Below are 16,063 nucleotides of genomic sequence, written 5' to 3'. Positions count from 1 at the left end.
TTTTGGTTTGGTTTCTGATGGCTGCTGTTTGTTAGTGAGCAGATTGCAAGAGCTCTATTTTCTTGAAAAAGCAAACACTTTCCAAATACTATCCAAATATTCAGGCCTCAGGAAGGATTTGGGCATCTGACAGCCTTGTAATTAGAAATGAAGGCAGCCTACACATGAGTTGGTGATGGACTAAGAGTACTCTTCAATTGAGCAAGCAACCAAAAAATATCATAGTGCTGTCTTCTCACTCACTGTTAAGTTGGTTTTCAGCTGTGACCTGAGTAGAAACTTCAGTTAAGTGGGGGCTCCCGGAAAACTACATTTCAGCTTTTGTGTGCACTTGAACTGGATACTCTAAAATAACTCTACAGGGCTGACATAGACTTTGGAGCATTTTGGATTGTATGTGAATTTATCATGTTGTGTAACCTGAAGGATGCTTTCTGCTTTTCTTGCCTCCATTTGCTTCTGTAGCTTCACTACACTTTGCCCCTGTTTCGGTTTTTCTTTTCCATCACATTTTCTTGTTTTTTTTTTAACCTTACCTCATTACCTTGAAATCTCTGCTTTTAATTATAATGGACCTGGTAAAAAATTTCTGAATCTTGGAACAGTTCAGAATTCAGACCATGAGGAAGAACTGTGTAGCTAGCTCCTCTTAGTAAAAGGGATTGAAACTTTGGATAAGGATTGAATTATGTATTCCAGTACTGCTCAAGCCATGTCTGTGGTCTGAGTTTTATACCAGGAGACACTTGCTTCCAAAGATAATTGTAATTATTCGCTGAAAAGATTTTATTCATCAGTGCATTCATTTAAGACTTTGTATGAATGAATAAAGAGGCTCTATCATAGTACAGCACATCTTAAGTAAATGATGTATTTTGCCATGTGTTGGTGATTAACGAGTGGCTGTTTCTGGCAAACTAATCAGCTGTAGCTCCAGGCATGGGACAGCATAAGTTTCCAAAAAAATAGTAACAGCTCCACTCATACATGCTTCAGCCAGCCACTATACATTGCAGTTTCCATGAAAAACAGGAATTTGGACTTGGATGAGTTGATTTTGTTTTATAGCTTGCAGCTTATAGCTCACATAATTTGTGCACACATTCCTCAATGGCAAAGGCCTCCTTAATAGAAAAACAGTTAGAGCCTAGTGTTCATGTGGGTGATACAGCGTGTCAGCGTTGGTTTTTAAAAAATACAAATTCTGCAATGGTGGGAAAGGAGCTCTCCCATCCCACTGCTCGTGTCCCTTTTGCAGCCCTCCTGCTTCCCCAGCCTGCTGCAGGGATGTGAACAACACAGCTGCGCATGGCTGGGGCTGCTGTAACCAGCTTCATGGTTTTCACTTTGGAAAAAGAAATACCAGAATATTACTAATATTGTAGCAGCATTAGTCAGATAATTTTAATTATCTATCCACTTCAGTTTGGACTAGTACTGTCTAGATGCTATATATTATAATCTCTTACAGGGCTCAGTGGTGAGGAAGGCAGCCTTGCTGTGGCCACGACACATAGATAGGTTGGCTGCCTGGAGGCGATGCAGGGCTGGCCCTTCCCCAGCAGCACATGAGCACGCTGGGCCCCAGGGAGCTTGCTGGCACGCAGGCAGTGAGGGGGAAGCCAGGGGAGGGAGCTGGGGGAGTGGCTGCTCTGTGCAGCTGGGAGCAGGCCAGGAGCCAAGCTGCAGAAGGATGGAAAGAAACGGGCTTTCAAAAGACTGCAAGCATTGGGTCGAGTTTCTTCAGCTCAGGAAGCCAGTGGAAGCTGCTGGGCTGATAGACACCGTATCCAGAAAGGAGGGAGTTGGTCTTGAAGGTCAGCCAGCAGTCCTGATTTTGCCCTGTATCTGTGTCACTTTGCTCATCTGCAAAGGGGCATGGCCACAGAAGGGACAGACGAGTAGGAAATGAGTGACAGCTACTGGAAAGGAGGGACGTGACACAGTCTGTGCTTTTGGACACCATAAATGATTCCCTCCCAGTCCAGCTGTCACAGGCTCCCTAGCTGAGCCAGACATGGGCACGCCTGAACAAATCGAGATGAGGGCCACCAGGACTGCCATAGGGCTGGAGCACAGGCTGGGGAAGGACAGGCTGAGAACTGGGCTGGTCAGTCATGGGAAGACTTGGATCAGAGTGGGAGATACCATATTGCTGTCTGTGACCCTCTGATGAGAGGATACAAAAGAGAAGACAAGGCCAGACTCTTCTCAACAGTGCATACTTCTAGGACAAAAGGTTACAACCACAAGCTAGCATATTTGAAGCTCTGATTACACAGAAGGAAACCATCTTTTAACTGCAGGCCGGTCAAATGCAAATCCCAGAGAGGCTGTGCAATCTCCAGCCGTAGAGCTATTCAGAGCTCACCTAGTAGAGCCATACCTACCAGGTCTAGCTGGATCTGTTCTGAAAAAACAGAACTACCATGACTTCCATGGGCCTCTTTCAACTTGATTTATTCCATGACTCTATGATCTAACCAACTATCTTCTTTTCTAGTTTCCACGACACCTAACATCAGGAGATTCAATTAAGATAAGGAAACTAATTTTAGTGTTCTTTGTAGAAACAGCTTCTGCAAAATATTTTTTTGTCTTCTTATTTTCTTCTTTATTGCAGACAAGCTGTCTTGAAATATACTGCCAAATTGAAGCAACAAGACTATAGTAATGCTGACCCTCTTTCCTGGCTTGGCTGTGACAGGGATGGTAACATACCTTCACCAAAAAGCACAAGTGAGAACCTGGTTGAATGAATTCTTCAAAATGAAGAAACGAAAAAACTATGCACCATCTAGAGTTGAAGGTTTGGATTTGTTTTTTTGTCTGTTTTTCACAAGAACATGAAAAGAACACTGCATTATTTTTCTTGAAATTAATCAGACTTCAATAAAAGACCACATTGAATTAATAAGGATGTTCTGTAAATCTTTCTCACAGGGGCATGCATGCCTTCAAGCAATACAGCTGCACTGAAACGACACTGCTAACTTTCAAACGTTGATTCAAGCTGTCTTCATTTTTCAATATTAAGAGGTTTTTGTAGTCCCCTGCAGAGTAAGCAATAAATAAATCTGTATGTGTTTGGGGCTTATTTGCCATCAAGGTTTTCCAGAACATAAACACTTCCACAGAACCTCCGCCTTGACGCGGCTGGTACTCATCAAGTGCTTCTTGAACATGGGAGAGTGACGAGGAACGGTGTCCAGGTAGCGACAACCTGTTTGTTCATACACGACTATGCATGCACATTTAACCACTCTTCTACTTCTCAGCAGTCAGTTGCACACTCAGAGCACTAATTCTTACGAAGGCCTCTCATGCTACGAGTTCAGCTCTCTAAGCAAGCCAGTGCCTATACTTTCAGTTCTGAACTGCAGGCTAGCTGGCAGCTGACAAAGTCAGGAGCTTCAAAGGAAAGGGAGCACAGATGGGAAAAGTGTTACAGCCTCATTTTTCTCCAATTGTAAGAACTCGTCTTCCTATCAAAAGGACAAGAAAAATGAGCACACGTGGGGCTTGCCATTTAAATCTCGATTACTGATAACCCATTAATCTTTTTTTTGTCTAGAGAAAAAAACCGAAGTTTCACCTCATTATTAGAACAAGACATTACTCAGATGTCTTTTGGGTAATCTCCCAAACATTTATTCTTCTTCAGCTCATTCTTGGCCTTAATGTTAGAATTCTAGTGGTCTCAACAGTTATTAACTTAGAAGTAATACCACCACAGCAGCTCTACTGGTAGTGTAACTTTTCTAACGGCTTATTTAAGCAAATAACTAGCTATCCTAATGTTTCATCACAGCAAGTTTTAGAATGCATTATTCTGCTTAATTCTGAACAGAGAGTATATCACATGCTTTCTTACTATGCCCTCCCTTTGATAGCCAATAGCAGTACTCCATAACATGATCTTAATCACAGATGCTGACAGGCTTTGTAATTATGGTGAATAATGGAACCAATAGCAGACTCAACTCTGTGAAATATCTACTACATATTTTATTTGCAGATACAACAATTTAGGAGTACTTCTTTCTTCTTTCACTTTGTGTCTGCAGCTCAGAAACTATTAGTTTCAAAACTTTTTGAGGAAACCATTACAACTGTATATCTTTTAACAGTATAATAATATTTAGTAATATTATATTCCTTTTAGTAGTGACATTACTGTTTTATATACTAGTGTATTAAATATATATATACATATAATTTGCCATAGACAACAGAACAAACTGAACACACAATGGGAAACAATGTGGAATTTTTAACCACTCTCAAAGTAAAAAACTGCCCTTGATTGCTGCAGAACATTAGCGATGGGCAACTAATAGCCTTGGGGAACCTCATTTTATAATGTTATGGTCTACAAACACATATACATAATTTAAAACCTGAACTGACATTCCGAACTCTTCATTTCTTCTCTCCATCACTCAGTTGGCAGGTAGTCCTGCATTTCAGCTGTAAAACACAAACTTCAGTACTTCTGTTATAAGGGGCCATATATAAACAGAAAGGCTTTTAAAAGCTCTTTTTAGTTTAGTGTGCCTCCACTAAACAAAATCCTCCACAAAAATCACTGTCTCTTGTGCAGGGTGCATAAACTTCCCTCGCCTTCCTTCCTCCTCTGTCATTCTGCCTCCATGAGCTGACAGTCCTGTCATGCAAGGCTGATGATAAATGGAAATGTAGTAAGGAGATTACAGTTCTCGTTTATTAGCTCAGTAGCTTTTACTTTGGGGAACATTCATATGGACTCCTATCCAACATCCTGATTGGTGGAGTGTTTCTTTCTTGAAATCAGCCATACCTGTTGCACTTTGGAGTATTTACATTAAAAGCTTTTCTTTGTAGAAAAAACTGCAGCATACATCGAGTTGCTGAATCAGTCCACAAGGAAGTGGTTCAGGACAACATGGAACATGCTTCTGTTTCGTAGAAGCAGTTTTACACATACAGTGCCTGCTGACAAAGCAGAAACAGCTCAGGGGTTAAAGAAAAAACAGATAAACCGGTGATGAATTACAGTTTGAAAGTGGTTTTATCCTGTCCACAATACACATAATCTGACTGAAGAAAGAATTCTATGTTTTGCATAAACAAGAAAGTCGCACAGTAGAAAGATATTTTGCTAAAAAATACAAAATAGGTGGCAGAGCACAGCTCCTTGGAAGTAAATTTTCATGTTTCCAAAGACCAGGAGGTGAAAGTGTTGGTTTTATTTCTAATTTTCTTATTTTGTTTGAAAGTTACCAGCTTTTAAGACTGATTTGGTGAGTGGGTCAGGTCATACAAATTCTGCATATGTAAGGCCTTGTAGTTCCTAAAAGGCACAAAAAGTAAACCAGACCCATTAATCACCAGCCACTGTCACCAGCAAATCTTGGGTTAAAAAGTCCTCATTTTTAATATCGTTTCTCTCTTACATTAAGAATATGTATCAACAAAGTTTCATAATTCCAGAGAAAATATTCCTTTACAGTTTCTTGACTGGATTGTTTTGACTGTTTCGCCTTTAAGAAATCTTCAGTTTGACAGACTGAATCCAGCTTTGGCTTTTAAGATACACTTTGCCACTTTGTGTGTCAGCTTTAATCCATTTGTCTTTTTCATTCCTTTGATTCATGTGACCTGGAAAAGAGAGTCCTGTTTAGTTTAATTTGTCACACAGTAAACATATCACCTTCACACCAAGCTCCCTGGAAACATTTCAGATTGTACCAAAATAGTCTTTATGCATTTTTAGCTCGGGCTTCTAACATTTCCTTTTTGATTCTTTATATTCATCCCATTTCCCATAATTTGTTGTTACATTTTTTACTGTGTTATTTATTATAAAATATCATAGGCTAGAAAATATGTCTACATACAAGGTAATTTGAAGTTGACATCTCTTCTGTAAGCATGGAAGAGAGATGCTGGTAAGACCCAGTGACTCGAAGGACAAAACATGTTACTAATATCACTACTTTCTTATGCCAATGGCTTAAAAACAAAACAAAACTGAGATGTCTGTCTTCTATGTTTCATCTAAACTCAGTGAGAAGGGTCACACTCTGAAAACCTCACTCTGTAACAAAGAAGAAAGTTGAACTTAACCCCATTTTACAGATCAGAAACTGAGGCCAAGAGAGATTAAGTGACCTTCCAAATTTATGCAGAAAGTTTGTGACCAAATTGGGAATTAAACTGAGATCTTTTAGTCACAAATCTGTGCCTTTCTCAGAAGATCAACCTTCATTTTGGTTTATTTTTACAAAGTGCCTTTTATTGTTATTTCAGCGTTCGTGTAACTGAGTGAATTCTAAGTTTAGAACTAATCTGAGCTTGGAATAGCATGTGAGATGGCAGGGAAGCAGATTCTGAAGCAACTTTGCAAACATGCTCTGCTCTGACCTGTAACAGAGCTGAAGTAAAATTCTGGCCGTGTCAAAAGCAGTGGCAAACCTCCAACTTACATCACTGCATTGGTTTCTACAACTCAAGCCAATGTGCAGAATTTTTCAATAGTATTTCAGCTTTTTGGTACAGCTAAGTGGGATTACTTGATGGCTATGGGCCAAGGCCAATACTAGCAGACTGAAGCACGGTTCAGCAATACAGGATTTTCAGAGGAGTCTCACACTGACCAAGTTCTCCCACTGAATGAAGAAGGATTTCAGTATTCTTTCCTAACAGACTGCATTGTGCCTTCAGGGATCCCCGTGCAGATGTCCCAGTACAACTTCCGCCCTCCCGGTTGCACGAGGTAGCAGAGGCCTCAACTACACCACATGCTTACTGCATCCTTTCTACCTGAAGGCACTGGCAGCACGGTCGAATCCACAGTTCTATTCTCCATCTAATCAGGGACTTAAAATACATCTACGATGATCACTACAAAGCCATGCAAATGCACTGTATATGAAATTTGGTAACATCTGAAACAAGGAGAGTCTCCATATATAAAAAAAATGAACCAACAAATTAACACGAAGGAGAATTTCACCTGATCACTTCACAGAGTTCTGGAGCACTGAAAATGCAGCTGTTTTTCTGAGAAGAGAAGACACAACATTTACAGGACAAAGACGTTTTCTCAGAAAGTGTCTACTGGAGGACTTGGCCACAGCCATTTTCTCTCTCATTTTTTTGTCGCCATGTCATGTTGTTCTGTAGAAGGAACAAAGGCTGAAGCACAGAATGAGCCCTGTAGATGATTTCACCCTGCTACATTTCTGCTAAAATTTTAACAGAGAGTTTTGGAGAAACACAGAAAAAAATTGAGTCATTTCAAAGCTCAGTTGTAGTCTGAGCTCTGTTTCTCATTTTGTATTTGCTATGTGAACTTAGAAAAATGTTTTGTTCCTTGTGCTTCTTTTGGAGATTTGCCCGTGAAGGGAATGCAGGAATATAAAACTGCCTGCAGCAAACTCAGTATCAAATTCCATTCCTCGGGGATGCAGATCTTCAAAGTATCTTAAGTTATTAATCCTATTGCCAGTAGCAGGTTCAAATCAAGCTTAAGATACTTGAATTGTTTTGTGAAGGAGGTGCTAATCAAGCAAAAAGCTTAAGTTGGAGATTTCTTGATCGCAATTTGATCTTAATGATACCCAACTGCCTGTACTGTGGGAACATTAAGCGGGTTTTGAGGATGACTTTTAGCATGATTAAATCACAAAAAAAGTATTTCATGGTGTTGCCTTGACTGGTGGGTTTTGAACTCAGGGAAAGACCATCTGTCTTCATGGCCACCTTCTCAGTATAAAACTTAGGAAAAAGGAAGTTTTTCCACATGTGTCTAAGGCAGAGAAGGTCTTTGCAAAACTTTACGCAGTCAAGTATTGATCACTGATCCATATGTCTTACTGTAGGCCAGAGAAACTGAAGTAGTTCTATGTTCACATCATAACACGTACAAAGATAAGCAGATTTAAAATGCTTTTCACTGGTTTTCTAAACACTGTGGTGCATCCCAAAAATGCTGCGTACAGCTTGAGTTAAATACAAGCTGAAACCAATAAAAATCCGTAGGATAGCATCTCATCTAATGTGTTTTTTAAAAGTTGGATGAACTTCTTATTTGACTTAAAGGAATGTAATCTTTTCCAGATACAACCTGGGCTTTTGTCTGTTTTTTAAGATACTGCCTTAAGGATCAAGGCTTCACAGAGGGACAGTGTTTAGAAGGACACTGTAAATCTGTAAAACAAAGCTCTTCCCACTCAGACCTAGTGGCAAAGATTCAATAAAAAGTGCTTCTAGAAAAGAAGGGAAGTATTAAGGAAGTGCCTTGAGAACAAAGAAAACAACAAAGGACAAACAGCTAATAGGGTTACTCTTGGGATCAGAACTGAAACTTCGAATGCAACAGAGACAAGTCAGCTGCAGAGTGGGGAAAAGGAGTGCTCTGCTTTCACAGCTGTTAAGTTTCAGAAGAAACTTAGGTTTCAGCTGAGGGCTGTGATACATGTTCTTTCAGTTATTTCCCTTTTAAAGGCAAGTTGCTTGCCTCATATTATTCACTGCCCCTTCTACTGTGTTTGTGTTTAACTTTGGAATTCAATGCAGCAAAAAGATTATCTTAAATAATACAAATTTCTGATAACAATAAATACATCCATGAAGCTTTGCACATGGTATACAAGGTTCATGGAGCTCATGCAGTAAGCTCTCTCCTTGCATCCTGGATAAGCCAATCCTTGAAGCAAAACTAAAGGTAAGCCCACAATACTACATAGGCAGCTCTCCCACTACTGCTGGATGAGGAGTCATACTGTGAGCAATGAGAAGATCTAGGCAGGAAACAATCCGTCTAAATCCAATAAGGCCCAGATAGGGCCTAACCTCAAGCAGACATGAAATCCTTATTATTTCACTGCATTCCCAGTTGTTCCGAAGGTAAAGGTGCTCCTCACCACAGTCATCTTGGAGAACCAGGCAGGATAGAAAGACATGAACTAAGTTATAGGAGAAACCTGAGAAGTCAGAAATACCAAAGGGATCTGGTAATCGGACTCACTTTCTCAAGAAGCAAATGAGGAAGGCGGCTATCTAATGTATTCCTAGTGATGAAAGAGTAACTAGAGATGGGTCAATGCATACTGTACAGGCAACATGTATCTGGAAGCTTTTACAGAGAAAGATTAGAAAACAGGAGATTCCTCTCCATCACCAGGACAGATGCAATGGGAAAGGCATAAGTTAACATGAAGGAAAGAGTCCTGGTTACTCTTGTGCACGGTCAACAGGTGACATGGCTCAGAGAAGCACCCTTCAGATAAGGCTCAGCAAGGTGTTAGTGCTGTAGACTGATAAGATTAGAGCCCAAACTACAAATCCTGTTAACTCTTGCAACTGTTGTCATATTGGTTAAAATAAGGGAGCAGATATGCTTCTAGACTTGAGAGAAGATTCACAAAGTATATATTTGTTATTAGTAAAAGAACAGAAAAGAACGAAGGGACTGGCTTGTCAGCTTGAGAAAGTAACAGTGGGATGTGGTAAATACAAACATCCACAGCCACTGAGGAGCACCTGTGACACTGTGGGACTTGGACCAAAGAAACTTGGTGCTGAAAGCCAAATTGAGCAATTGACCACCAAAGTTAAAAGCTCACTCAGCTCCAAGTAGATGCATGGCACCATGTCAAAGGTTGCTGCTGGATATCAAGTTGGCACTAGAACTGGGCCGGGGGAGAGAAAGATCTGGAATCAGATGAGTTGCTGGCACCACTCAGAGACAGATTTACATGTTGTAAAAGATGGATAATATTCCAGACAATTCGATTTGGAAATTGACACCATCAAGGAATGACTGCAAGACTTTTTTTCCAGCAAACTTACAATTGTCAAAACATAAGCTTGCAACGTAAGCTTGCCAATAGCTGCATTCATTTACTCCCCAGATTCATCCATACACACGCTTCATAATCTTTCTTTGATTTTCTTTGCAGTTACTTTGAAGTTGAGGGGAGCAGATGGCCACATCAGCTTAGAAGAAGAGGAAGTAGAGCTGAAAGCAGTCTCCAATGTATTTTAATCTGACATGCTTGCCTAGGTTCTTCTTCAAAACCTGCTACAGTGCAAGTACTGTGACTTCTCCAGACCGTTACTTACTTTATCCTGCTATTTAGCTAAGCTTTTTTTACTGTAAGATCAAATCATAATCTCTAGTTCCATCACCAGTGGACAGAGGACATTTTCTTTCATCTCTGCAGCAATTTCTGACATAGTAGAGAAGTTGCGTCTTCCCTCTGACTCCTTTTCTTAAGAAGAAAACAATACTTTTCTTTTTTCCTTTTTAAATCTCCCTCCCATAAATGATGTTTTCGACCTCTGAGCATATGTTCTCTTTAGGAGTCCCTACAGTTCCTCATATCCTTTTTGAAGTGGATTACTCGAAACTGGACACGTTCCAGCAAAGTATTACTAATGCCAAGTAAAGCCAAAGGATTATTTTGAGTTTTACAGAACAGTCCTGTTAATATACTATTATGTTTGGGTGGTTTTGTGTTTTTTCAACTACATAACATTATTTCTTCCTGTTTACTCAAATACTCTTCATGTTAGGAATGCATACGTTCCTACCTCCACACTTCAAACGTAAAAATGATAAACTGGAAAAATGGCTTAAAATGTAAACAAATCAGGATTATTTAAATGTTCATCAGTTCATTTAACATGTTTCTAACTTCTTTGGCTTGAGAGTCTCCTAATTACCTTATCTGCTTAAATTTCAGAATCAATTACTAGCCTGCTACCTCTCCCATTACCACACGTAGTTCCAGATATAGTTCATGGTCTCTACAGGCCATGATGATGAGCTGATTCCCAGATAAAGGCAGGCCTAGAGAAATGGGGAAGGCACACACATCTGCAGGAAGAGCTATGAGTTGCAAGAAGCTACAGAGCCTACTTGACAAGGACAGTCCTCTTTTCCTACCCCCTTTGCTATGTGAAGGAAAAAAAAAAGTCTTGACATGATTACTATTGTAAATTACTGGATTTACTTAAATATTTTCAAACTAGGCAAGAAAAGAAAAGCTTTCACAGACGGAAGCTGGACCAATGCTTAGCATGAAAAATCTGTTTTTATAACCTTCATTGTACCACACTACAGGAGTGCCTACTGATGGCAATGGAAACAGATCCTTATTCCCGCAAATTACTCTGAGGAATAGAATACTCAGCATGTTCTCTGGTTCCATCCCTTCCCTGACAAGCACGCCAGCTTTCTAGGCAAGTCCCTCACCCTTCTGAAAGAGAAGACACCTTTTGACAGTTTCATCACACTGCCTCTGAAGTGCTCGCTCCTTTCATCCTTTTTCTTTGATGAAATCCACATCATTTTTTCTCAGCTGCCTTGCAAAACCCTGGATGTGATTGCTCTCAGGACCATAGTGTGCCACCTTCCTCACTCCTGTGGAAGCAGGAGCCTTGAAGCAAGGTGAGGACACAGGTCACACCTGCCCTAAAAGCAGGAGGGAAGGCTGTGTCACATAGTGCAGGTGCATATTTACTCAAGTCACAGAGTTCCCACTGGAGAACCTCCTCTCTCATATCTCACACAACACTCCCAGATGCAAGAACAGCTTCCTCAAAGCAGCCAGTTCCCATCTCATTTTTAACTAACCTCTGAGCTCAGAGCTGCCATGCTTCTTGAAGTTTTTTTTTTTTTTTTCTCTAGTTGGCAAAACTCCTATCCCTTCCCCATTTATGTTTCTTTAGTTGCAGCAGAAAGACATCTATGATCTCCGTACCTAACACTTCAACAGTAAACGTTTTCATGATATAGAAACAGCATTAAATCGTTTTTAATTATTTGAGAATCTACACAAAGAAAATTCTCAAATATCAGCTTCTAAAAGAGATTGTTGAGAATGAGAGGACAGGTGCTTGGCTGCAGAAAGAATGCAGCATCCCTATGACGAGAAGTAGGAAGCTTCCCCCTTGCCACGTCAAAGGAACATTACTGGCTTAGCAAAGAAAGGGAAAGTACAATTTTCAAAAGAGTAAGAAAAGGAACCAAGCATACCTCAAAACAAATTAATTCATCTTCCTTTAGGTTTGGTGCCTTTTACAGAGAAGAAAAGGGCAGAAAAAAATCACTGGATATATGAGAAAATATTTAAGAAAGCTAAATGCCCAGTGTAAGGCAGCTGAAGATGTGTCACTTCAGCCCAGCACTATACCCTGCAGAAAATCTGTTCCAGGGTCTGTTTTCCATTTACCTGTATTGTGACAAACTTATATGTACATTTTATAGACTTCTTGTGCAACTCCTCTTTGAAAGCAATCAATGAGCAGTGACCAAATGCTGCTGCCTCTGCTTAATTCCTGATGATTTCCGTGGCTTTGGGATACGTATATCTGAGAATTAACTAGTTGGAGTTAATCTGCCAGGATCATTTAGATATGGTATGGTAGGCTGAAAAATTGCTTCTGCTTCAGTGTTGATGGCAGTACAGAAACACTGAGTGGATTGCAAAACCAGAGAAGCCAGTGAGCTGTGCATATCTGAAACAGTAATTTTATCTTTAATGCTGCCAGAGTAGGAGGATGATTGGCAACAAGGAAATGCACTGCTTTGCTGCTGAGGCACTTCATCACCTAGAGCCTTGCTGGAATCCAGGTCCCTTCCACAAGTTACTGAGGAGTTTTAAACAAGGTTTTAAAAAAAATTATATTTAATAACCAGTAATAAATTTAGAAGCGCATTACTTCAATGCAGGAGGAGATATGTTCATACACTTCAAGAGTACAAGCGGGTTATGTACTATTAACATACACTTCTAACATTTCTTACCTGTGAGAACTCGGGAGTTATTACTTTACATGGGCAAGGAAAAGAAATTTTGAACAGATTTTCTTAGTTTTCAAACAAAGGAAAACTTAGAGCCTTACTCATCTGTTACTGTATCAGGTCACACTGACATAATGCTTTCAAAAACAAAGCTGGAGCCTTCAATACATTATATTAGCATTGCCTCTTGAGCAAACTAAGTAATTGGTAACAGTAAGAGCCTTAACTTGGAGATGGACAAAACTGGAGGAGACGTACACACCTAGACAATGAAAAGTGTAATTGCTTTCTAAAGCAGGAATCAATAAGACTTGGGATTCCCAAATCCAATTTTAAATCTATTAAAAGAATGTTCCCAGTAACCACAGACACTTTTCACAAATCCTTTATACTCCAACTTCTGTTCCTAGCCATCTCCCACCCATCACTTCTCAAACTACCCCGCCCTGTTTAACATTCATACTGTACATTTATAAACATACTGTATGCACTTTTTAATTCATCCTCCTACCTATGCAGAGAAAACATTTCAGTGTATTTTCAATTGATATTCTCTGCCAATTTATTACATGAGTTTGTTTAAGGCAACAAAGCCCTGGCTTACATCCCACAAATTCAATGGAATAATGCTGAGAGTGAGTTTAACATCTAAGATGTTAAAAAAGCAGTTGTTTGCATTCACATTCATTTACCAAACAAAATGAGAGAGCCACCTAGAAACAAGAAGAGTTCAATGGCACAAGCAAATATCTGAAATCTGAAACAGCTGAAACAAAAAGGGGCCAAGAGCAACAAACTCATAAGAAAATGTGGATGTCTTCAACTGATGCCAGACAGACATTTAATGGTAGCCAAGCTTAGTAAGCCTTACCACTTAAAATTACGTGATCATCTTTGGAGGCACTCCGTGTTTCTTTTAACTCGATCTCTGAGCTCACATCCACTTTTCTTCCAGACAACTCTAAGTAGGCTTTGAGAGATGCAGGTACCTTGACTGTAATAGAACCTGACAGATTTAAATGAAAGCTTGTTAGATTGACATTGAGATCAAAGCATGAAACAGGCCATTATATAGCTAACTTGAGGCAAACAGTCCTTCAGACACTGTAACCTCTTTTTTTCTGTCAAAAGATTAACAAAGATAACTTCATTTCTCATAATCAGAATATTGTATGTCACACATAAAATAGAACTGTAGTATTTCTTCAGGCAGCATGAGAATTAACACTGGCATACACTGCCAGAAACAGCTCTTGCTAGAGGACCTTACTGCAAGGAAGGCCAAGGGAAGCAAATAAAACAGATCTCACAATTATTATGACTCTGTTTTCATCTTCCAGTGGTGTATTTGCACTCTTGAGCATGGACACAGGGTTTGATTTAATGAGTAATCCAGCTACTGCACGCAGCACAACACAAGAATGTTACAGAAGAACTGTTCCTCTGCAATGATGGGATCCTGCTTATGTACTGTTAATGCTAGCAAAAAAAAAAAAAAAAAAAAAAAAAAAAAAAGGATCTCTACATAGGAATCCTTTTTCCTCTAAATAAGTGCTTCTGTGCAGCAGATTGAAGGCAAATACTGGGCCCCCAACCTGCCAATGTCCATCATATTTGGAAGTACTCAATTGCAATGTCTGGAAGCTGAGAAACACACTGCACACTAAAACAAAATACTAGCAATAATCAAAACACATATTCTACATACATACTTCTTAGTTTCTACCCAGCTCTAACATTCACTTTAGAAAAAAAAAAAAAGACACTTTCTTCAATTGCATCCAAAAAGCTGAAGCAGATTACAGTTACAAAATTGATGTAATGGCTACGTAGCAGACTGAAAGCAACCCGAGCCATGCAGTTTACATTCGCACGAATCAATTGCCTGTCAGACTCCTGAAGAAGAAATAACTGCCAAGGCTTTAGGCCTAAATTTTGCTGGATACACAAAAGCGTTAGGATAAAAGAGGGAAAAAGTTTTTTCCTTGGTCCTTCCCTCTGGGAGCAGCTCAGTGATGTGACTCATAAAATCCAACACATGCAACTCGTTTATCACAAATAGGACATTTTCTACTCGGCAGCTGTCAGCAGTTACTCCAAAGTTACAGAGTAAATGAAAACAGAACTTTATCAACTTTGCCTTAACTAAACTGTGCTGCCAGAAGAGCCATCAGGCACTGTTTTCAAAATAACACTAACTAGCTTTTGTTAAATACATTCTTTTTTGCTACTAAATCAAAGAGACATAACCTAGTGATTCAAAACATAACTCAGAAATAAAAATAAGTTTACTCGTACCAATTAAGCCAGAATGGCTTATAAAGAAGAATGGCATAAATGATTCCAATCCATTTTTTTCATTATTTCCCTTGTGATTAACTGCTACATATAATAGGGCGTATGATTATCTCTCAGATAACCAGAGGAAGCTACCAAATACCACATTCATTTAAAACACCTCAACTATCTGACATCATGTTAACATAAAGAGTGCTGTAGTTTTGAATTTCTTCATTTGTTTTGCAAAATTAGGGCTAACAAGATGTCTTTAGTGCTTAGTTATTCACAATATCATCTCTTCTGAATGGCAAAAATGATGAACTCTAGAAGTGAGCAAAGTTACAATGAGTAATCAGGAGGGAAAAAAAAACAGGAAGAATGGTTGAGGGCACTCTCATATTTATTGTTCTGTCTTCCTGTTTCAATAACAGGACATTTCATCAGGAAAAGGCAGGGAAAAGAAATGTTAGTGCATGGTGGTCATCAGTGAATATGTATGTAATATATACCAGCAACATGGGTTACACCGTTCTCAAGACAAAGATCATAACCAAAGTCAACTCTGCAGAATTCTACTGAATAGATCACCAAGAAAAAGTATTTAAAGAAGTAAAAAACAAACAAACAAAAAAAAAAAAAACACCAAAAAAACCATAATCCATTTTAAAGCATCATTGTACCTTATTGAGTTTACTGCACTATAAATATCACTATACATTTTTTAACCAGGAGGTAAAAAAGAACAAGTTGCCAAAAATCATGTAATAATCATTTTAAATAGACAAAAAAAAAAAAAAACACACCTCTAATCATCTTTATTTTATTTCATAAATTACCATTAAAAAAAATATGTGCTGGAGTTTTCTAACCTTTCTGGGATTTCAGATCCACGTCTCTTAATTGACTGACATAAACATCTATTGCCCCATGAAGTGTAGAAGCTTTTAGACTTCCATCTGACGAATCTACAAAAGAAAAAAAAAAGAT

The 16,063-nt window shown here is 39.1% G+C and overlaps 2 protein-coding genes across 2 annotated transcripts in view; one reads left to right on the top strand and one right to left on the bottom strand.

The window, feature by feature from the left end:
- Positions 1–2,917, top strand: part of FBXL13 (F-box and leucine rich repeat protein 13) — a gene marked incomplete at its 5' end in the record, with an annotated part of 76,110 nt that extends 73,193 nt beyond the window's left edge. The window contains 2 exon segments of the mRNA XM_085216855.1: positions 2,624–2,715; positions 2,718–2,917. Coding sequence (XP_085072981.1) covers positions 2,624–2,715; positions 2,718–2,743 — 118 coding nt within the window.
- Positions 2,918–3,984: 1,067 nt separating this feature from the next.
- Positions 3,985–16,063, bottom strand: part of FAM185A (family with sequence similarity 185 member A) — a 41,129-nt gene continuing 29,050 nt past the window's right edge. The window contains exons 6-8 of the mRNA XM_085216854.1: positions 15,946–16,041; positions 13,668–13,802; positions 3,985–5,640 (exon numbers count right to left, since the gene is read on the bottom strand). Of these exons, the coding sequence (XP_085072980.1) occupies positions 5,525–5,640; positions 13,668–13,802; positions 15,946–16,041 (347 nt within the window). The 3' untranslated portion in view covers positions 3,985–5,524. The remainder of the gene's footprint in view (positions 5,641–13,667; positions 13,803–15,945; positions 16,042–16,063) is intronic.

Source organism: Meleagris gallopavo, chromosome 1 (genome assembly GCF_905368555.1).
Source record: "Meleagris gallopavo chromosome 1, MGAL_WU_HG_1.1, whole genome shotgun sequence".
Classification (NCBI taxonomy): domain Eukaryota; kingdom Metazoa; phylum Chordata; class Aves; order Galliformes; family Phasianidae; genus Meleagris; species Meleagris gallopavo.
Note: the sequence above shows the minus strand (reverse complement) of the source record. Positions and strands in the feature narration are given on the sequence as shown.